General features: G+C 43.8%; 2 protein-coding genes across 2 annotated transcripts; one reads left to right on the plus strand and one right to left on the minus strand.

The window, feature by feature from the left end:
• Positions 1–1,291: 1,291 nt before the first annotated feature.
• On the minus strand, positions 1,292–8,284 carry LOC137793516 (intestinal-type alkaline phosphatase-like). The gene is made up of 11 exons (XM_068589721.1): positions 8,191–8,284; positions 7,514–7,642; positions 5,792–5,907; positions 4,864–5,038; positions 3,869–4,041; positions 3,546–3,680; positions 3,387–3,462; positions 3,013–3,147; positions 2,623–2,814; positions 2,153–2,269; positions 1,292–1,566 (listed from the first exon to the last, which is right to left on the minus strand). The coding sequence occupies exons 1-11, from the start codon at positions 8,282–8,284 to the stop codon at positions 1,292–1,294; spliced, it is 1,617 nt and encodes a 538-aa protein (XP_068445822.1).
• A 10,439-nt stretch (positions 8,285–18,723) lies between these two features.
• srek1ip1 (SREK1-interacting protein 1) lies at positions 18,724–21,874 on the plus strand. The gene is made up of 5 exons (XM_068589841.1): positions 18,724–18,874; positions 19,456–19,503; positions 19,687–19,833; positions 20,528–20,606; positions 20,809–21,874. Exons 1-5 carry the CDS (start codon positions 18,850–18,852, stop codon positions 21,035–21,037), a joined length of 528 nt encoding a protein of 175 aa, XP_068445942.1. The 5' UTR covers positions 18,724–18,849; the 3' UTR covers positions 21,038–21,874.
• The last annotated feature ends 1,884 nt before the right edge of the window (positions 21,875–23,758 follow it).

The following is a 23,758-nucleotide window of genomic DNA, read 5'->3' on the forward strand; positions in this document are numbered from 1 at the left end:
TGAGTCCGGTCCAACTGTCCATCAGTGGGATGTTGTTCAGCCGTGTGGTAAAACAATCCTCAGCAGTGTTCCTCTAACGCGCCGTGTGGTTCAGACAGACCGTCACATGGTGACAGCTTCATTTGGTCAGAATCAGCGTTTTGGAAATCTTACAGCAAAATAACTCAATAAAATAATTTAGGAAAATGGAAATGAGCACAAGAGGGACACAACTTTTAAAGGCTTGTGTTTGATACACAGAATGGTCTTGATCGTCACCACATGGTCTTTGCCATCATTTGCTTTTAATATGAGATTGTTTTCTCTCTTGTTGTGCAGCGTGGCACGATTTCTGAAAGGTCAATGTGTATGAATTCATGCAAAAACATTCATTTGACTCATATTTATTTTAGCAATTTGTCAAAATGGAGAAAGGACCAAACAAGAAAAGTTTGTTTTCTTCTCATTCGTATTTAAGTAAGATTTGCAAAACAGTATAAAAATACATTGACAAAAATATTTGTTTACAAAATACATTCATGTACAGTCCAAACAGATTATAAATCAAGTGACCAGATGTACACGGAACCAACGAGGTCAAGACACAAACTTGATGAAGGAAAATTCAAAGAGAGTTCTGGTTCGGTCCGTCGGTGTTGCAGCTCGGCGCGACACAACGCTTCGTAGTTCAAGTTCCTGTCGCAATCATATCGTCATGTATTCCATCCGGACCACGACGATCATGCACAGCAGCAGTTGTGTGTCTGGATGTCCAGCAGCTGAACACTGAGCCCTCTGCCTGCCTGGAGTTACTCTGGGTGAAGACTCACATTAATACTGCATGTAAACGGTAAATCACGGCTCCTTGCAGGTGTTAACGAGCTCTAAAAGAGCACAGCGCTCACAAAGTATTGAACGTTTAAGTATACAAATCAAGATAACTAATGAAAGAAATAGTTAGTGCAAGTTAGTAGTCATGTTGTCTGTAATAGTCTGTATAAAGTACAATGGCAACAGTTACATGAAGTGTGTCTTACAGAGCCTTTGTGTGAAATAGTGTTTTCATATTTGTTTATGTCTCGCCTCCACTGTTTGCCTGTTTGTATTGTAATGAGAGCCACTACATGCAAGTTAAAGCCTGCATGTACAAGCTCATGTGACTACACCGTGTGATCAGGACGTGTGAGAGTATTTCTGTCAACACGCTGTGTTTGCATGTACTCAATGAATGTTAAGTGCATCAAGTGTCCATATCACTGTATGCATACAACGTATTCGTGTAAGTGTGTGTGTTGATGTGTGTGTGTGGGGGTCATCTGAGTAACCAGAGGAGGCCGAACAGGCCAACCAGATGGCTCTGCTTCGTGCTCGCACACCCGCTGGAGGCGTGGCTGTGCTGGTGAGGAGGGCAGCTCTTGTAGGGCTCCAAGCAGGCGGCGTAGGCCATGACGTGGGCCACGTAGTTCTGCTCCTTCACCCCGTGGATGAGGTGAGCCATCGGGCCTTTGGCGTAGATGGCGACGTCCTCCCCGCCGTGCGTCTCGGCATCCAATGGGACGGCGGCCTGCTGCATGTACTCCTCGTCGTCTGCGGGGAAACGGGTGGAGAATGTAAGCAAACTCTGTTTTAGGCAACGCTCCGCTCGGATCATCCGCTGGTAATGCTAACCAGATGCTGTGTCACAACCATCATAATCATGATGTCCGCTCACATTAACTTCACTCCGACTCTGCCATGTATCTTCCACTCCAGAGATTACATTTGGAAAGCTTTAAAAGGATGCAAGCCACGAAATATTATGTAATTTGCCTTATTAAATGTAATTAGAACATGTTCATCCCTCAGAAGATTATTAAACAATTTTGATGAAATACAAGATGCACATCGGACAATAGTTTTTTTTTAAAAAGGTAATTGATGCCTGGACGGTCCAAGTAAATGTTGCATAACAAGAGCAGGATGAACGGGATCATTTCTGTCCAGTGTTCCACAAAGAAATACAAACATCTTGTTACTGGTACGGTTACATTTACACAATGAGGTGCCGAGAACGGAGCACAGCGATGGCACGAGTATCACATGTCATGCAGCCGTGACCACACGAGTTCTCTCTCGCTGTACACACATCAGCTCAAATGAGTGGCCCATCTGGAGCGCGTTAGTTTGTGCTCACAGTAATCCACCGTCGTGATGTTCGCTCTGGTGCCGTTCACATGGACGTAACCGGGCCCGTTGGCGTACAGGATGCTGGTGAAAGGCATTTTGTCGTCGGCTTTCTTCGGTGCCAGACCTCAATGAGGAAAAGACGAAGGCGAGAAATAAAACATCTATATCTATAATTTATATCTGTCACATTATCCTGTAAATGGATGCAAAACCAACAGACTCGCAAGAGACTAATACAAAGCTTTGAACTTCAAAAATACATAACCACCATATGAAATATTGCACCACCACCTCCATTTATGAATGTAATAAACTAGTCATTCTTGGATAATTCTACTATCTCCAATGTAGCGTTAGCATCTGAGTGCAAATGCTTTACTTTTTCCCGCCTGTTCCTTGTGAATCTGGTGTTTCTGTTTATGATTTTCACGTCAATTTAAATCCGGGACGCACCCGAGGGTTCGAGTGGAACCGTACCGAAGATGGGGTTCCCTCGAGGCGTGCTTCCTCCGAAGGTGAAGACGTGGGAGTGGTCGGCGGTGACCACGGTGAGCGTGTCCGATTCCCTCGTGAGCTGCGCGGCGCGCTGGATGGCGCGGTCAAACATCACCGCTTCTGTCAGCGCCAACTTGGCGACGCCGTCATGGTGCCCGTGATCAATTCTCCCTCGTAACACAAAAGGCCCAAAACAGGTGAATTAGACCCGCCTCAAAACATCTCACTGGAGGACAACGACACTGGACTCGTTTTAGTACAGTAGCTAAAAGAAAAACATCTGTTCGATTGTGCTGCAGTTCGTTTTGGCCGTGATTCCCATCGTAACCAGATCGGTGAGATTTTATATAAGAGGACTTTTGATGTACTCATCTTCCACAAACAGGAAGTATCCTTTGGGGTTCTTGCTGAGGATTTGTATGGCTTTCTCTGTCATCTCCACGATGGAAGGGTCACGCGTGTCGTTCCGGAAAACCTCGAATCGCATGTCCTTCGGCTCAAACAGACCTGGAACCAACAGAAAAAAAAAAGGAAATCACATTTACAGAATGTAATTGAGTCAAAGCGACTCCTTTGAAATCAGAGATTAGATTAAACAAAATATCTATTCATTAAACAATCCAAGATTACAGCATTAGCTCTTTTTATTGGTAGTGTTTCTGTCTAGACAACATAATAAATGTACCACGAGCTATCCCGTTTATAAAAATAAATGCTCCAATTGTGCTGAAAGTAAAAATACCCACCCATGAGCCGGTCAGTAGCTTTGACATTTATCTCATCAAACTCCTTCCTGTGCCAAACATAGTGGGATTTCTTGTTCTAAAAAAGCAAAGCAGAAGACTCTTGAATCATTTCCTAAAATGTGTGGAAATATCCATGAAAGCGATGTGAAGAGATCCTACTGGTTTGGCCTTCAGCCACACGTCGATGAGGTTCCTCTTGTCCTTGCGGTCGCCCTTGCGAGAGTTGGAGGTCGGGTACTCGGGGTCCGGGGTGCCTTTTGGTGTCATGTACATCCTCCCTCCCCCGAGAATCACCTGCAAGGCAATGGAAGTATTACATTTAGTAGTTTATGACGGTTCGTACTGAAGGATTATACTGCCCTTATAGTGCCGTTCAACTTCATGGCCCTGACGTCTCACGCAGCAAGAACATCATTGAGGAACATTCCAGGTGTTCAGCTGTTAGGAACATAAATGCTCCGAGCTGCATTGTCCTCACGTACATCGATATCGACGTTGGTGACCAGCTGGGTCGCGATGTCGACGCAGCCCTGTCGCCGGGCGCTGGCGGGAAGATCTGCGTCGCTGTACCAGCTGCGGCTGACGGAGTGCGCGTACGCGCCGGCCGGGGAGGCGTGCTGCACGCGGGTGGTCGTCACCAACCCGACGGATTTACCTGGACGAGGACGAGAAGAGACGCTCGAGTCAGAGGCTCAACACTGGAGGCGATGTGTTGTGACAGCTGGACGCGTGAAGGAGGACGAGGTTACTGGTTAAAGTGTCGCCAGCGTCCATGAACCCGACTGGAGGAGGTGGAAGAGGTTCCACTTCACTGATAACTGTACACGTTATTATACCTGCACGCTATGGAGTATTAGTTAAGTAGGAGTAAACATTCATCATTATTTAATCATTCATAAAGCATTGCTCCTGTCTTCATAAAGGATGCTTCATAGCGTGCAGTTATTATAAAGTGTTACCGAGCCAGAGGACTTCCTCTACTTCCTGTTCAAAATATACAATAACACTTTATTATAACTGCAAGCATTATTTAACACTTAATTTACTAAAGGGTGGAACAATTATTTATGAATGATCCATTGAGTGTTTACTCATACTCAACTTAAGATAAAATATTCCTTCATTAGTCCCACAGTGGGGTAATTGCAGTTTTTTACAACTGAAATGAATTAGAGACAAATAGAAATCAATGCTTTTTACATGTATTTTGTCGTGCTTGTTGATCCAGTACATTAATGAAACAAATGGTTGCTTTGGATAACTTTATTGTCACCACCCTAACCACCCATGCACTTAATCTCCTCTGAACATTGAACCAGTGACGCTCAAGTAGCAGATGAACTTTATTCCTTGTATATTATTTTAAGGCAGATACAGTCATCACATATCCAGAGATAAGAACGTAATTCAACCCAGTTGAACCTTCCCAGAGCGCAGCGCTCCCACCGAACCCCTGCAGGCCGTCAGGTGTCTTTACCTTGAGCTTTGGCGCGTCGTAGCACTGAGAAGACCTCGTTACCGAAGGTGGTGTTGCACTCGTAGGCCACGGCGTTGGCGCTGAGGCCCAGCGTCTTGGCGTTGGCCTTCACGCCGCAGTGGTACGCTGTCGCCGTGCTGGCGCTGTCGGCGACCTGCTTGTCCACGCTGTAGGTCTGCAGAGGAGAAGCACGGTGGTGTCTCAGTGAGAGCACAGAGACGCTGAGCACTCAGACTAACTCACCCTATCACTTACACTTGAGCCACAATACTTTAGGGATTATTCCTGAAGCTCAATCCAACCTGCTCGTTCCGCAATGTCAGCGCTTTCAGTTAAAGTGCTGTTTTTAGCTAAATCCCTTCACATCAGTTTTCAGACAGAGGTTTAAAGTTGGAGCGAGACGGTTTCATGCAAGCTGCAACATGTTTAAAGACACACACACACACACACACACACACACACACACACACTGAGCCCCTCACCCACCCCTCATGCATCCCCTCTCAGTCTTTTTTCCTCCCTCTCTCGTCACATTTGCGTCACGCTGCACTGATTTACCCAGAAATACACATGAATAACATGCTCACACATTCCTCATTGACCGGTGGCCCCCGAACATGCTCCTCTTCTGATTGGGGCTTTTCGTGTCATGTGACATCTCCTTCAACACGTTTGGTTCGTAATAATGGTGGAAATCATATTTATATGCATGTATTTCAAAAGACTTTACAATTAGGAGAAGGAAACAGGTCAGAGTGATTTTTTATGATGTTATTGCAATCTATGACCTCTGGATTTGCCTCACACACACACGCACACACACATTATTCACAAATAATATTAAAATAATCTTTCATAATCCATCAACATAATGATAAATGGTATTGTAGTCGACATTTGGATAATTTGAGGTCAACGGCGCCGTCACCTTGGACAGGGCCACGTATGGGAAGGTGTCCATGGCGAGCGACGTCTCCTCCCCCGACGCGCCCTCCATCTGACCTCGCAGGATCCGAGCGGCCGACACGGTGGACACGCCCATCCCTGGGAGACAATGATTGACAGGCAGTGTCACTGATAGGCTCTATCTATATCTCCTTTTACCTTCGCTGTCTTATATAAACTGCCTCCGAGCTCAGATTAGAGCCCGGCTGTAAACATTTCTATAAACCATGAAGATATGTTCAAATGTGTTTGTTTGAAAAAAAAGACTCAGATTCAAGGAAACACATATTCAGTAATTCTCTAAAACTAAATAAAAGCATTCAAAAGAAGCGACCGACTCCTCTCATGGATCCGACATTTAAACCAATCGTTTTCCAGGAAAAGTATTTAAACGCACTCATCACAGAGACCAGCGTGGACTCGTGCAGGCGAGTAATCACACCGCTATTGGTCGAACGTCCTGGGTAAGTGTACAGCTGCGATGTCCCAATCTGGCATAATTACACAACACATGCAGTAATTGCCTTTGGATTTTCTAAAACAATTACGGGACCTGTTTTATCTCTTCCTGTGGTCCACTATTGTATTCTCCTCCCTTCATCATCGTTGTGACTTAAAGCAGGAACACGCTCTGACGTCTCTGTTCCACTAAGCAGCTCCACTTTCAACAAAAAAATGTATATATTTCATGCCTCACCGGCTGTAAAAATACCACACCAGTTACAATGATTGTGGAGAAATTTCCAATCAAATCTGATCCAGATGGAAAGTTTCCTGACAACAGTCGTCTGGTCACTGATTGGTTGCAGCGCGACGGAGAAGATCTGCAGGCCGACAGCCGGCTGCTGCACCTTAAAGGTGTGACGAGTGACATTTGTCGGATGCTGTTTGCAAACACACAGCGTTCAAATTCAGGGAGTGAAAGAGAGCAACGAGCGAGCTGAGGAGCGAAGGAGGAGGAGAAGGAGAAGGAGGAGAAGAAGGAGAAGGAGGAGAAGCAGCGTGAACGAAGCAGTGAATCACAGACATTATCACGTCAAATTGTTCCACAGCAGTTATGTTTTATAGCACAAAGACATGCAGGCGAAGGGCATGCTTCATCCTGTCCTGTGTGTGTGTGTGTGTGTGTGTGTGTGTGTGTGTGTGTGTGTGTGTGTGTGTGTGTGTGTGTGTGTGTGCAGTCTGATGCGACATCGCTGAGCACTGACTCTGTGGCACAATCTGTTTAAACATTTTTAGTTTGAATAACGTTTGCAGGAGGAGAGCTGATCAGCAGCTCATGGTGCCGATAAAAGCAGTGAAGAAGAATACTCGCAAGAAATATGGACATAAATAAAATATTTAATATAAAATATTTTAAAAAATACAAGCAACGCATTGCACTTCTTTCACAACAACGTGTCCAGTCTCTCAATGTTTGTGACCTTGTGACCTCTTTTGGGAAATCCAGCTTGCACTTTCTCCCTGTTTTTTTATTTTAGTTAAATACCTGGTTCACAAGCTGGTTCATATCTTTACCAACAAAAACAATGAATCAAAAGGCGTTCACTTGCTTCTTAACGCGAGAGGAGCCGTCGTCAGAGGCCTGTGTGTTGGTCACAGACCTCTGACCGTAACAGTAACACCCGAACACACTGTCTGAGCTGTATCTGCCATTACTGGAAGAAACGGATGGAATAGATTTCATAATGACATCATAACCTACCGTCGCCGAGGAACAGGATGAGGTTCTTGGCCCGGTGCTCCAGAGGGCAGAGCTTCAGCGCAGCATCCAGCGTCGCCCTGGCCTGAGCATCCCAGTAGGCTGGTTCCCTCTCCAGTGCATGCAGTGCTGCTGTGCGGACACACATACACAGAGGGGGATGAGATTGTGGAGACATGAGAAGGGATCTTGGACATGTTGCATCATGGTCTATGCATGCGTGGAAGTGTACATAAAAGCTTCAAATGAAGTGTGGGTACACACTCATGCATCACTTTTAATTATATGTGGCCTGGGGTGACAAGGCGGATTTCTCAAGAGGTGTAAAAATGTCTAAAGCAGCCAAGAAGACACTTTGGTTTCAGTCCTTTCATTCCCACTGAGAGTCAGAGAGAAGGAGGTCAAACAGGAACGCTCCTCCTGCCGCACAAAACCAACAACGAGACAAACAGCCAACCCACGTTGGACATAAACAGGTAGAAAATATATTTATGGCTCGACGCTGACTCAGTGCCACGCGGTGGAGGTTCTCCAGCACAGTGTGTCCTCACACACACACACACACACACTCCCTCTCTCACAGGTTGAGGTGGCCTGCTTGTGTGTCCATGTGTCTGCCCACAAAATGCCACTAATATCCCAAACCGCAGGCAGCAGTAATAAGTCTGTCGTCCGCTCACCTCGGCTCTCCGTCGCCGCCCGGCCCGCGGCCAACAGGACGGCGCTCAGGAGGATGAGCGGGAGGTTGTCGGCCCCGCGACGTGGCGTCCGCATCTCTAATCCGAGCGACCCGGAGGCTGGAGAGGTTGAGGCGGCCGGCTTTCAGCGCACCGACACCGAAAAGGCAGAGAGCGAGTGAGGGTGCCGAGACCTCTGGCCCTGCCTTTTTAAAGCCCCCCGCTGGGTGTGTAGTAAGGAAGGGCCCGAGCCAGCCCATAGGCTTAGAGCCCTGAAAGAGGGATGAGAAAATTGGAGAGAGAGGAAGGAAGAGCCAGGGGAGAGGGAGAGAAAGAGAGAGAGAAGCTGGGACCACACAAGAGAGCTTTACCATCACGGCCCCTCGACTCACTTTGATTCCCGAACACACACCTCCCCCATCTTGTTGTTTTAAAAGGTTGCTCTCATTCAGCCGAGCCTCTTTTCCCCGGCTCCCCCAATTTAAACGTGTTTATGATAGAAATGTGAACGGTCCTTTGATGTGGGAGTGTGTAATGGCTCTTTTTTTTTATTATGGAGCAGCCTTTAACAGGCAGAGAAATAAATGGCTACCCAATTTGTGTTGGCATCCATCACTATACAAATCATAACTTTTTTTTTTTTCCATTTTTGTTCCCCCCATTTCCTGGAAAAAAAAACAGTCCAAGGGAAGAAAGGACACGAGGTGCAGGCTATTCTTGAAATCTCATAATTGAGTCTTGTTATGCTTTTCAGCTTTTCCCTGTCAGGAAAATGGTCATATTTCCATTTCCCCACTTTGCATTTTTTCGCATTTAAAAGACCCCAACATGTTCCCTCGCTCATCAAGTTGTCTTGCCTTGTTTTTTCTGCGGGAAGTGAAGCGGGGTTAGCATTTTTCTTCCGTGAGGTAGTGGAGACTGCCTGCAGAATGAACATGTCTTTCTTCTACGCACACGTTTCACTTAATGAGTGAGATGAAGTGAGTCGGGCTCCACGCGGGCAGAAGGATCAAATTCCAGAGGATCTGGTCTCACCTCGTCAAGCGGAGACTCTGGTTACGGTTCAGAGATCTGGAAGACCTCCGCCTTCTGCCGACCGCTCGCCCGCTGCCAACCGGGGTCTGCAGCTAGTCACATGTGCCTCATCAAGACGGCCATAAAATCATCGCAGTAATCTGGGAAAAGAGGCCTCACATGACGCGGCCCACACCGCAGGAACTGGAAATCCCAGAGGCAAAGCGCAGGAGCTTGTGGAGGCACGTCCGTCTGACGAAGAGAAAGAAAGGCCATCTCATGTTGGGAAAGTCACATCAGTTTCCGGCAAGACAAGTGTAAACACCTGGAGGCTGTTTTCGGTCTCAGTGAGGATCATCCATCAAGCCAGAGATGCTTAGTCGCTTCTGTTGGGTGATTATACGACTCCAGTCCTCGTGGGAAGGAGGTGAACTCCTGGGAATGAAACCGCACAACAACGGTTTCACAACACAAATACGTTTTATACATTTCTGGAATAGAGTTTAATGAGTGATGCAGTCGGAGTCAGTCTCTCAAATGAAAGCCGTACGACTGATCTGAGACGCAGAGATCATACGTCATATTTCTGACATGATCTGTGTGTTAGATGTGCCTCTGATGGTAGATGAGATATTTATAGTGCAGCAGATGGTGACTTGTGTTATTGAACTGACTGAGCAGAGGAAACAGAACAGTTTTCTTCATCGTGTGTTCAATCTGATCAATACAAATATTCATAAAAGTATTAATCATAACCTGTAATGAAGATGTGTAATCATGTTGCTAGAACAGTATATAGTCTTGTTTTAAATCTATTGCTGCAGTTTATAGATGCACTTTTTTTTTATTGATCAAATGTCGATCAGCAATTGTGTGACGAAGGCGTAACACATAAAACATAACACACAATAAAACATAACACATAAAATCTTGACGCCTTGTGTAAATTTTCAAATAAAGGAAAAATGTCGAAATTGTACTGACGGACGATTTAAACACTTGCGATTCCTGTAAGATTGATATGTAAAGAACAGAAAGAAGAGCTTTTTAAAGGTGGAATATTCAAGCACAGAGAGTAAATTACAGACGTTATCGTACTTCTGCTTCTGGATTACACCTCATGGAGGGATGTTTAGCTTCAGGTCGTCAGAGCGAGCATACGCGTGATGCCAGACATCAACACAATGAGACAAAGAGACAAATTCAAATTCAAAGTCTTTTCTCTTCATAGATTTGACAAAGATAGGGCACAAAAGTTGATGCCAAAAGTTGTCGGCGCTTGAGAGGATATCATGACGAAGGGAGGGAGTCATTTGGAAAGAAAAAGACGTGGGAGACAAACGGACCGCCAGAAGTTATTGAGAGTAAAAACAGAGACAGCGCTGGTGGAACAAAGTAATTATGCCTGGGATCCAGTTTGGCCTCGTCACAAATATGACCCCCCTTCCCTCCACACACACTCGTACAGCGACCTCCAGGAGACAGATGAAGAATATATCTAATTCAGTTTAAAGAGCGTTCATAAATGATGTAACCCCCTTTTATGTGAAGCGCTGGTGACTGTCATGTCAGAACAGTTGGACGGCCGGTTGTAAAAAGAGTTTACTGCTGACGTGCGACTCAATTCGAGGACGATTTCAAGTGAAGTGCAGAAGAGCTCGAGTCCCGACCCGAGAGAGTCCTACCTCCACATCCAACATCTGACTGAGAAGTGGCCCCTCTTAGCTTTTAATTGGACCCATAAAGGAAATATGCAGTGTGTGTTTGTGTGTGTTTGTGTGTGTGTGTGTACATGTGTTGGAAATAGTGAGAATGTAAATTAAAGACTGCAAGCAAGCAGATAAAATGTGGTCATTAGAAATTAAAAGAAACGTATGAGAAAGACTGTGTGCGTGTGTGTGCATCCATGTATGTGTGTGTGCGTGTGTGTGTGTGTGTGTGTGTGTGTGTGTGTGTGTGTGTACATGATTGCAGACATGCCTGCCTCTACGTAAGGTGCCTATGGTTTGTTATGACTGACTTCAGACGCTGAAGTTATGACATGGAAAAAGAGTAAATTACAGTAAACTCATATCCAGGCGTTCAGCTTTTTATGTGCGTTGAAGAATATATTGCATTTGACGTCATGTCATGGAGAAATGCTTTCATGGGTTCACATGGACCACATCAAATATTTGCTGATGGTTGCTGGTTTGCTGACCTTTGTCCGTTTTCACGCTCTCTGCGTTGGGACTCACCTGTGCGGACACATCCTGTGAGGAGTGATTACAATCTGCTCGTTATGTAAGTTCCTCCCTATGTATCCAGAAAAGCAACACATGGGTGATGGAAACACAAAGTTTGCATTTTTCCTCTGTGAAGTAGTGAAGGAAAGGTCTCTCTTCGACGCACTCATTACACTCGAATGAAGTGATTTGGACCGACTGCGTTCCAAAACAAAACAAAAAAAAAGTTATTTTCCTTCCACCACAACAATTTTGCAGCGAAGGCTTGAATCTTTTGTTCGAAGCAGAGGAGGAGGAAGAGGAGGAGGAGGAGGGGTGAACTCCCTTATTGGAAACACATATCTGTGCCACAAGCAGCACTCACCTTTTCCCCAGTTTGCATCACACACATCCACCACATCAGAGAGCTCCTCCACGCTGTCCATCTCTTTCCTCCACGATGCAGGAATGAAGGCGTTTCTCTCTCGGTGGACTCGTCTCTGTCAGCAGCTCACTCAGGTGAGTCTTTGTAGTTTTTCTGCAGGAAATGTCTGAACTGGTTTCAGAGGAGTCAAAGTGGGACAACGGGGTGAAGGAATGCAGGGAAATAAACAACTGTGCACATGTTACACATTACAAATACAGGCATATGGAAATAAACTTGCGCTAATGAGCAAGATGTTGACTGAAAAGCAGGATTATGTTTGTGTGGGAATACAGAAACCATAAAAACGCATTGTCTTCAAGAAACAATTGTTTTAAACAACACAGACAATTGCGGCGTACCTGCCGCGCATTCCTCCACCCCCTCCCGACCGAGCGCTCTGCTCACCCGACATCTCCTCCACATCACAGAGCTCGTTACAGAAGCCATCAAACGTGTGTGGAAAGATTCAGGGAGGGAAGAGAGGAGATGTGATGACGGAGGAGGTGAAGGACAGCAAACACACTCCTCCTGCACAGACGTCTCACTCAAGACAAATCAACTCTGACTAATATTAGCTTCTCCTGGACAGAGCTCGGACAAAACCAGGCAAGAAACACAAGAAATAACCGAGCAGCTGCCAAAGAACAGTCCAGTCAGTGTGGCGCAACATCATACTGTCAGAGTCTGGCTCTTCTTCCTCACAGCTCTTGTTTCCTCCTCTGACAGGATGCAGCAGCGTTTCCCTTTTCCCTGCACGGCCACCCAGGCCTGCTCGTGTTTGTGGGAGGAACGTTGTGTCAGGTGGTGAGGTTTGGAGGATCCTGGACTGGCGCTTGAGGTCAGACTTTGGTTTATTTTGCTCTGCGGGCCTCGGTCCAAGAACATCTTCCTCAGCGGCCGCCAGGTGCCGACCAGACAGCCCGGTAGCAGCGCGAGGAGAAGTGCTGTGCTGCTTTCATTCAGCTGCTGTGGTGGTGGTATACTTTCACATTTACAATTCAGGCATTCAGGTCACACACTCATGCATGAATTACCAATAAGACGTGGGGTTGAAACCTCCTGAGGAACACACTGGACCACCCAGGGAACGGCACGCACCGGAGAGAAATGAATCATTTCACAGATAAGTGAGCGACGAAGCTACAACAGACATGTTTAGTGAAGAAGCCTCAACCTTCACAGATCCAGAATAACTCTGACTGAGGCAACAGAGATATCCCAGCATCATGCGTGTGCTTTAAAACAATATACATCCTGCTGCCATCACCGGGAAGACGTGTATGGTTCATGTCAGCGGATGAATCACTGCTTTTCATCCTCAGATGCTTCCTCCTCCCTGAATTTGAAACGTCGTGACAAATACTGCTCGGATTGTTGAGAAATGTGGTTCACATGTTCTCCACCAGGACTGAAATAACTTTGTAATCACTTAACTTTTCATCGGACATCTTCAGAAACATAAACCAAGCGTGTGTTTTGGTTTCACCTCGTTTCGTCCCGTCTAAAAACTCTGGAGGAAAAGCCAGTAGCCGGCTCCCAGAGCTGCTTCATGCTGAGCAGCTTCATTGCTTTTTGTTGCTCGCTGCTTGAACGGAGCAAGAGGAGCCGACCGCACCGAGGAGCAGCGCTGAAGACTGCCAGCAGCAAAACCATTGCTTCCTTTTGCACGCAGCGCCTGCTGTGCACGGCTCTCTTTACATTACTTTATGAATCATTTTTAGAGAAGCACTAAAGTCAAAGTGCCAGAAATCAGAAACTGTTGTTAAGTTTGTTGCACGTAAAAGGACTGTAGCAAAAATATTAAAATACATAGGATAAAAAATGTAAATCTGCAAATGTACAAAAACACTATAAACTTTTGGAAGCCCACACACAAAACAACAGGACAAAAAAAAAAAACTAAATAAATAAAAATTAGAACCCAAATAAATAAATTAAGACTAAAAAAAAAAAAAAAAAGTTAGGGACAAAAAAAAAAATAGGATAAAAAAAAAAAAAAAAAATTCCGCTGACTTGAAAAAAGGCAACGAAAAAAAAAAAGTTTCATTCCAGGAGAGAAATGAAAAGTTGACTACTGACTACAAATGTCAAAATTATTGTACACACAAAGTACATTGTTGTCCTTCCATTGACCATTTTAAAGAACTGAGTAAAATGCAAAGTCCACACATATATTGAATGAATTACTTACTTCAAAGTAACCCATCAATAGGCTTACAGGTGGTTGACAATGCTAAGCTATCTTTTGGTAAATAACAAGAGCACTTAAATATAATGTTAAATTAAAAGAATACGTGAATTAAAAAATGTCCACCGAATTTATTTTTTTTGTCCTTATTTTTTTTTTTGTCCTAATTATTTTTTTATTTTATTTTTTATTTTTGGTCCTTTTTTGTGTGTGGCGGGAATGGACTTCCATACTATGAGGAATAAACACAAAAAAGAGTATGTTATTTAAGTGACAGCTGTGCATATAATGAGTCGAGTTGTGCAAAGTTGTGTAACTGTGATAACTGTCCTGAGGGTTTGGGGTCCGTGGGGGTCCAAGGCTTCGTTCATGAGCCCAACTGCAGACCAGAAGAAGCTGCCAGAAGGAGAGAGACTCAAACAGTTGGTGTGCAGGGTGAAGGGGGCCGGCTACAAGCTTTCTTGCGCCCCAAAGTCCTGGAGGCGAACAAGTGGTGGCGGGACAGCAGATTGCAGCCGATCCTCCTCTCAGCAGAGCGGATGCTGCGCTGCAGTCTGTGCTTCCTGGCCGAGGCTGCGGCGCACTAGATGGTGACGGAGGAGCAGAGGATGCGCTGAGCGATGGCGGAGAAGCTCACCTTCATGGTCTTTGGCAAGTGGAGCATCCTCTGCTGAGGCTTCTTGGTGATGGAGCTGATGTTCCGGCTTGAGGTCCCGGGTCGAGGATGGAGAAGAGGAGGGACTCCTCAGCGTCGACGGGGGAGTCACACAGGCTGATGGAGGCCAGAGCTGAAGTCTACAAACAGGATCCTGGAGGCCCGAAGAGGAGGCCGGTCTCCGGTGAGGTGTCGTTCTTTTTGTGCGTTTTATTAATGACACACTTCACCCAGTCAGCCAATCAAATCAAGAACGAGCCGCTCGCCTTTCAGTGGACTTTTAGAGAGCTTTTCTTCTTTCTGACGAATAGATATTTTCTGATTTGCAGAGTGAATGTTTTTAACATCTTGCTCAAGAACATTTTGGTTTTCTTCAGTGGGAAAACATCCCTAAACATCCTGCTGCCCCCCAGCACAAAGCTCCAGATGCTGGTTGGTAAAGCATGCAACTGGATGACAACATTGTGGGAAAAGGTTCGAGGCCCCATTGAAGCACTTTGCGTGAGGTCGCTGTTTGAACTCGTGTCTTTGACGAGTGTTTGAAGCACGAAACAAAATACATTTGATTTGACTGTGAAGAGTCTCAGTGGAGTTCAGATTGTTGCATCCACTGTTTTGTTTTCAAGTAAAACTTTATCGAAGCCATTGTGCAACAAGTCGACCTCGGTGTGATGGATTCATTTCAGTTGGAGGATTTCATGAATTCCATCAAGGAATAAAAAACCACCTTCATGATTATTCTGTACTTTTTTCATGTTGCTGTTATTTTGTTGATTGAACATTCAGCATGTGTGTGTTGGGTTTCTTGTTCAACTCATCTCAGGAGTTGTGTAACTGAGCAAAGGCCGCTATTGTCCCCGAGGAAGAATTCATGTCTGTCAGGCTGCCGCAACGATTTCATTTGTGTTACTAGAAATGTTTTGCATTCACCACTTCAAAATCCAACATCAGTCTGGAAAGAAATCCCAGAAACTAGACGGAGACATCTTACTTTGACATTTCCTCATCATTTCAATCTGTTGTGTTTGTTTGTTGCACCATGGTAGCAACAATAAAACATCTCTTTCCCATGTTTCATGACTCACAGAGGCTGCAGACACAAAGGGCTCTGAACATGGCCACAAAGGGCTCTGAACATGGCCACAAAGGGCTCTGAACATGGCCACAAAGGGCTCTGAACATGGCCACAAAGGGCTCTGAACATGGCAGCGGTCGAGCCGGAGACGCAGTCTTCAGGGTTACGGCAAGAAAACAGCGCGTAAACTACCTGGAGGCCATCAGGGGTTCCCATCCAACACGTTGTGCAATGAGCAACTTTAATGATGTTTAGGAGGCGTGAAGAAAACTTTAAGGTTCATGTAAAACGTTCCAGCATGTCAAATGAAGTTGAATTGATTTACCTTAACATGGTTGCTTTAATTTAGCTAATATATTAATATTTACAAGCGGTTCACTTGCATTACATTTGCAAATAAAACTCAATTTTTTTTTTTTAAACAGGTTAGACTTCAACAGATATTGTTGAAGTGAAGGTAAGGATGAAAGAAAAATATCAGCAGCAACTGAGGAATGTTTTAGCGCAGTCTTATCTCTTTAAGGGAGCTTTTTATGATACGTGCAAACATAGACAAGTGACTGACCCAGCCTGTCAGCAGCTACCAATAAGGGCCTCCGTCTCTTCCCTCCGAGCAGATCCATCTGAGATATGATCATCGACACAGTTAAAAGGTTTGAAACGCACACGCACATCTGCTCGCCATCACGCTGAACGAATGGAGTCAGAATTTCTACAGAAATCAAAAGAAGTGCTGCAATTACAATAAAGTTATGAGTAATAATCCAAGCCAAGTGTGTGTGTGTGTGTGTGTGTGTGTGTGTGTGTGTGTGTGTGTGTGTGTGTGTGTGTGTGTGTGTGTGTGTGTCTCAATTGTTTCTCTCTCTTGGCTTGTTTTTTGGGGGGTTTTTATGGTTTACTTTTGAATCATAATCTGTGATTCTGGTTTAATGATTGGACTGAGGCACATGTGTGGGAATAAAACTCGTAAAAACCCATCTGACATTTCAGAATACTCAAACTGTATTAAAATTATTGTAAAATGATATATAAAGTCAATAAGTAGCTAGCAGGCTAGTGGTGTGTATTCCTTCCTCTGTGTTGGTGTAGCCAGGGCATTGATTTATGGAACTACGTTATTAACTCGTGAATTTGTTTTCTGTCCTTAAAACTTGCTGGAAGCATGAGATGTTGTGTCATGTTGTCTTCAGTCTCCGTGTTCCTGCAGTTACAGCCTGTTGCATTCAACAGCTTGCCTCTCGCTTGCTCTTTGCTCCTTCCAGTGGTTGAAAAGTAAATTTAACGTTTATTCAAGCGGGGAAGTCACCGTTGTCTAACTGGTTTCAAACAACTGCTTTCTGACGAATATTCCATGTTCTGAACTCTCACCTGCAGCAATAAACTGACAGAGATAAAGCTCGGGCCTTTGAACTGTATTTTAACCTCGATAAATAATCTATGTGTTTTACCAGAAAGACGAGATACGAGGAAGATATGTTTCTTTAAGTCTGGGAAGAGGCTTTGCTAAAGCTGAATACTGCTGAAGCAATGCACACATGTTACATGAGACGGCACACTGAAAGACAATGTACAAGGGAAACATATTGTCATATTAGGACATAAAATAAATTAAAACGCAAGCATCATTAAACAGAACAAACTACTTTCAGGCTATACCAACATCCCTTATCTATATCAGTGAAATACAATCTTAAAATACATAGTTATGCAAGCAATGATTGTAAGACATGATATCACTTCAGTTGAATCAGACAAGACAAGCTCAACAGACTGATAATGGAACAAAAGCTACTGTTTACAAAAGGTCTCATGTACCTTGATGCAATAACAACAAGGTACATGTTCTGTATTGACAATAAAACGTGACATCAACGCACCCAACGGCTGGAAATAGAGCATTTTCTCACACATAAGAGTCATGCCTTGTGTTTTAAAGCGTGTTGTGCAGTCGTAGCATTGTTGGGTGCAGAGGATCAAAGTTCTCATGAGTGTAACTTCAGTGCTGTCGGGTTTCTCGTTGTGAGGCGTCGCCTGATTAGGAAACACTGATATGTCAGTTTTTAATCATAAATCAAGTGAATTACAGTCGTGGGCAGAACGGTCACTTAGACAGATGGCATCAATCGCCCAAAAGTGAGATTATGTGCGTGTTCGTCTGTGTGTGTTTGTGTGTGTCTCGCAGTCACAGACATGATGATGAGGAGATGTCTGGGGGCCCCGCATCTGTGGACATTTTCCATCTGCCAGTCTGACTCTGCTGCCTTCAATTAACCCTGACAAAAACCACATCTGGCTTTACTGGGAAAGCAATTAAGCACAAGGGAAATATTGTTTCTGAAAAATTCTTACAGTTACATCTTTGATGTCAAAATGTTAACGATGGAGGCTAATTAGAAGATGAAAGATATATTTTTAATTGATTCACCATTTGAATATTGTCCGTTGTACTCTAGGCTAAGTCTTAATATGCATATGACCATGAACATTAAACATACACTAACAAGAAATGCATGCTAAAGCCCCTTAAACTAGTTATAAAGATAGTATCCTCGGTCCATAGGATCCATACCAGAGGCCTGAATTAGCAGAGGAGCAGATGAAGACAGCTGTGCAATGAGAAAATAAGCTAATAAGCAAAAAATAATAACAATACATGTGGTGTATTTGTGAAGAAGAAAAAAACAAGTACATTTTAAAATAGCTATAACTTTGTGATTCTATTTAGGCCACAAGAGAAGACTTAGCCACTGGTACTCTGTATATAAAAGTGTACATAAAGTATATACAGGGGAATAGAATAGGTAGGTATGAAATGAACTAAATAAACGACATAAGCGGTGCTAGGGTTATTGATATTGATTACAATTTGCAATGTTTTTCAGCTTCCACTTCTTCTTGAGTGCAACCTCAGTCCGACAGGTGGCGCTGATGCGACAACAGTTGAGTTTCGCAAGCCGCGAAGTGAGTGAACAAAAGAAGAGGAAAGCGGAAGTAGTCGTCTCATCAACAAATAGTTTCCGGGCTGAAATTGTTTTGAGGGAAAGCTCGTGGATATTGTGGTTGATTCGCTTTAATAACGACCTCTTTTGCGGCTTGGACATGGAGAGCACAATGGCGGCACCAGGTCGGTATGAGGTTTCAGTATATGGTAGGATTCATGTCGTCAACGCAGGAAGTATAATGACAACAATGCTATGGTTTAACGGATTGGCGCTAGCCCTGACGTTAGCATCGAGCGCTGACTGACGGACTCAGATCGAAACACCTTTTTAACAGAAACACAAATCACTATTTCACGCGGAACAGAGACGGTAACGTCCCGTGTGCTCATGTCTTCACACACGTCCACATCTACAGGGCGTCAATGTAGCTAACAGCTAGCTAGTTACGCAGCAATTAGCTAATGCTCAGCGAGTTCGCTGCTTGCGACTTTAAAACTGAAATACATGTAGCTACCTATGCTACTAGTTGTGGGAAGCTTGCATCCATGTGTCAGTTGTTGAACTTACTAACCTACAAGTATTGTGCAAAACTGCAGACATGGTTTGTAAGCTTTAAAACAGAACATGCATACATAACCTGTCACTTTGAAAGCATTCATTTAGCTACATGCTAACGTACGTTAATGGTCACTCACGTGTGCGTGTATACAAGCAGGTAATTCACGTTACTTGACACTTGACACGCGTTTATTTCTCCTCACAGGTCCTAATAAGGACAACATCAGAGCCGGGTGCAAGAAATGTGGATATCGTAAGTAAAGCTTTGACACACACGTTAGAGGAGTTGTGTGTGTCTTGAGTGATTTGTATGTTGGACTTTGATTTAATATTTTTATCAGCTGGAAAAGTTATAATTTGTAAATGTAAACTATGAAAGTGTCGTGGTTGTTCATAAATGTTCTCTTTCTCTTGGATTTTGTTTCCTTCTCTTCAGCGGGTCACTTGACCTTCGAGTGCAGGAACTTTGTCAGAGTTGACCCCCAGAAGGACATCGTTCTGGATGTGAGCAGCACGAGCAGTGAAGAAAGTGAAGAGGAAGAGCCGGCAGCTCAGGGCAATGTGAAGCTGGCACGAAGCGGAGGTAAGATGACGACGGAGTAATATAATACAAAAACAAGCTGATGATTTCTAAAGATGTTGTGTTTTGTAGCACCACAACACTGTAGTAGATGTATTACATATTTGAACTGAAGTGATGGGGTGGTTGGGTTCTGGTCTCAAGGTAGTTACCACAAAGGTTTACCTGTTATTGGATTTAATTAGACCACCCTATATTTTAAATTATTGACCACATTAGATGTTAAAAGACTGACCACAGACGACAGCTTTGGGTTAAAAATAAATCAGTTTACTGACTAAATCCTATTCATCTATTCATAGGAACAATAATACAAACGACACAAAACAAACTTCTCCCGGCTAAGAAACTGGACTTTCAAAACAAGTCCTAAGCCATTCATTTGACCAATACTCAACACCAATTGCCTAATTTATGGCACTCTAATTGGGCACACACACTCCAGACAACATTGCCTCACAGTTCGGCTTCGAAGAAACACGTGTCACACAGGTGTCGGCAGCGAGCAAAGTCTTCATCACACACCAGCGGTCCTTCAGTCTGCGGCGACGCAGCAACTCCAGATTCACAGGTGTTCATTCACACCTTGATCTCAACCCTCCTAGTTTTTTGTCCACCGGTCCCACACCTGCATTTGTATGTCATGTTATTCCAGTGAAAAGTAGTGGTTGACTATTCTGTCTTCAAATCTGCGCAGGTTCCCGTCATGATGAAAATGATGGAAGGAAAGGAAGACACAAGCGGAAGAAGAGCAGTGACCGAAAGTCAAGAAAGAGGTAACTGCTTCTTTTTTTTAACCTACATTAAACTTTTACGTTCTTTATTCCACACTGACCCTACGACACTGTTTTATACTTTGATGATTTGTTGTTCACGTTGCCAGACCAGATGATCAGACTGAAGCTGATGTCCACATGTGTTTGCTTTTATTGGCCAATTTACCTATTTGGGACCTTTTTTTAAAATCCTATTCTCCAGATCTAACTCGTCGAGTGACGAAACAACAAAGAAAAAAAAGAAACGCAGCAGTTCCCACTCTTCCTCCGACGAAGAGAGGGGGAAGAAAAAGAAAGTGAAAAGTCGGAAGAAGAAAAGCAAAAAGAACAAAAAGGAACATGTGAAGCAGAAGAAGAAACAAAAGAAGAGGAAACAAGAATCCTCGTCTTCCCCGTCGGCTTCTTCCAGCTCTGGATCCTCAGACGACTGAGACGGCACCGCGAGTGTCTGGAGGTCCAATGTGTTTATTCTCTAGTCCAGGAAAATTTAGTTTTGCAGAAATTTGCGACATTAAGGCACCTAAAGGATTTAAAATGATGAATTAGTCCAACAATGCCGTAGGGTGCGTTGTATGCAGCAGATCGGTTTCAAACTATTATGCCAGCAAAACCTTTTTTTTTTTTGGTGGGATGTTCAGAAGAATTTTGGGAAACGTGTGCAGGGAACATGTTCAGTTTCAGTGTCTTTGTCCTTCCAGACTGGCTCACTGTCATGCTGCAGATGAATCTTTAAGAGCTGCAGCCTCTTCTCTCACATCACTGAAGGAAATCCTGAATCTTTAGTAATACGTTTCCAGATGTCATCCTGTAGTTTTTTATACATATTCCTGCTTTGATGCTTTTTTTGTTTTTTATATTCTACTCAAAATATTTTTAAGAGTGTGAATCCCAAACCTCCGACAAAATTCGAATGGCCAACGATAACAATCTGATACTCGGTGGCATCTTTAGTTCTCTTTCAGTGCTGACATGTCACCAGCAGTTTGGCTCTTTCAGTTTATGAATGTTTATATTGTACTTTTGCAAGGATGGATTTGAATACAATGAAACTCCTAGACGTACCTGTGAGACAGTGTGGTTGCTATTGTCATTTTTTATTGTCATTTAACCACCACGCCGTCTCACTCATTCAGAATTTACTGTGTGTACATTTTGGGTCATGAACTGAACTTCTTTATACAACTTAGTTTATTTCTTATGCACAATATACTTTTCCTTCGGTCTGCCTTTCTTTTGGTCCTCTTATGATAGTAAAATATATATTTGTATCTCTGTGTCTCAGAATTCGTTCTTCCTGTAGAGGGCAGCAGAATACCTTAAATGAGAGATGGACTATGATCTTAAACTAGTTCTAAGAATTAAAGGCAAATAAACATCAAAGAGAACACATTGATTACAAGGTTTAGGTTGATTATAGATATTGTATTTGAATCCCCATTTTTCACATGATTCTTATTTTTTTTACATACATTTTCTTCATGAATAGACCTAAAAAAAGAGAATGAAATCAGAAAATCCACTACAAACGCAGTGAATGGCAGGAAAGGTGCAAAATCTAATAGTTTGTAAATGTAACCCAACAGAATAATCGTATCAGATGAAATAACAAACATAATAATAATGACACACAACCATGTAGACGTCTTTACGCCATCTAGTGGTCATGATGTGTGAACGCTCAGAGGACGAGCTGGAGCCGTTCATCATGTTTACTGATAATGTGACAGACTTGTAGGATGTTACAACACTTCCTGACAGCGGTTTGATTTGCCAAATAATCACGAATAGACAGGAGCTGCTGGGTACCGACACGCTTTGGATCAACTTCCTAAGTGCACCTTTGTCAAACTGTCAAAGTATTGGTGAGATCACGTACATCACGTACATCATCGATGCAGAGGGAGATCACGTACGTCACGTACGCAGAGGGATATCACGTACATCACGTACGCAGAGGGAAATCCAAAAACACATCATTTATAAATTCACAACAGTGCTGACACATTTCATGAACAACCTTTTAAGTTAATTTAAACCAGCTTTCAATCCACCTCCAATGTTTTCAGTCTTTTTCGACGTGTGGCTATGCGCCAAAGGCTCCACGGCCCCTCAGGCAGGTGCAGCAAAGCATCATCAGTTATTGGTTTACATTCATTATTATTATTGATGCTGTTGCTCAGACGTGCAACAGCACGAAGAGCCACGGAGCCTTACACCCATTACAAACCTCAGGATCTTTGGAAGCCTCTTACTTTAGCCAATCTGGGCTGTGTGACAGATGTTTGTATTATCGCTATTAATTTCACTTTGCCTTGGGGAAGGGGATATCTTTTGAAACATCTGCAGCATCCTGACAGCTACGCGCATGGCTGCTGATAAAAGCCCGGCATTATGACAGGACATCTTTATCTTCAGCCGACTTTCACAGGGCAGATTCATCAAATCGGTCAAAGAAACGTTGACATTCAACTGCTTCTGACAAATGAGACCGTCGGGAAGCCAACACAAATTCTGGGAATTGGGAATACATGATGTCTGATGTCACATGTTCCGGATCAATTCTCTGTGACAAAAAATCCTTGCAGAAAATGTTTACTTTGCTCGGGGATGATCTCACGAAGCAACACTTGGCGCCTTTGTATAGTACAGGAAAGAAGTAAAGAAGAGAAACCACCTTCAACCACCTTTAAAGCTCACTAATAAATGTTAAATATCTTAAGCTTGTGTTAGAGCTGGTTCTCCATCCGCTGTCATAACTTCTTAGCTCCAAAAAACTTTCGAAAAAACCACCAGTACTAATGCATCTAGAAAATACTTTGTAAATTACACATTTATTGCAAGCATAAATGTATGAGAATGAAATGTTTTCATTTGGAAACAACCGTACCATCATATGCATAATAACACTCTGCACATGTTTGCCGATACACTGAATGAAGGCAACAGTAAAGTCTTGACAAAAGAAACTTGGAGAGCGAGAAACTTCATGATAGTGCAGATGGTGAGAGGACGACTCGTCACAGAGGAGCAAATGAAGCAGACGCAGCGCCGCCGTGTGCAGCCGCACCGAGCAAACCATATGCTGTTTGTACTCGACAACAACGAGGTGTTGCTGTTTCATCGGCTCATTGGCTTTTATGGAGCCCGCCGGG

The sequence above is a fragment of the Clinocottus analis genome, unplaced genomic scaffold (assembly GCF_023055335.1).
Source record: "Clinocottus analis isolate CAN_PGR_092001 unplaced genomic scaffold, fCliAna1.0.p SCAF_23, whole genome shotgun sequence".
NCBI classification, from domain to species: domain Eukaryota; kingdom Metazoa; phylum Chordata; class Actinopteri; order Perciformes; family Cottidae; genus Clinocottus; species Clinocottus analis.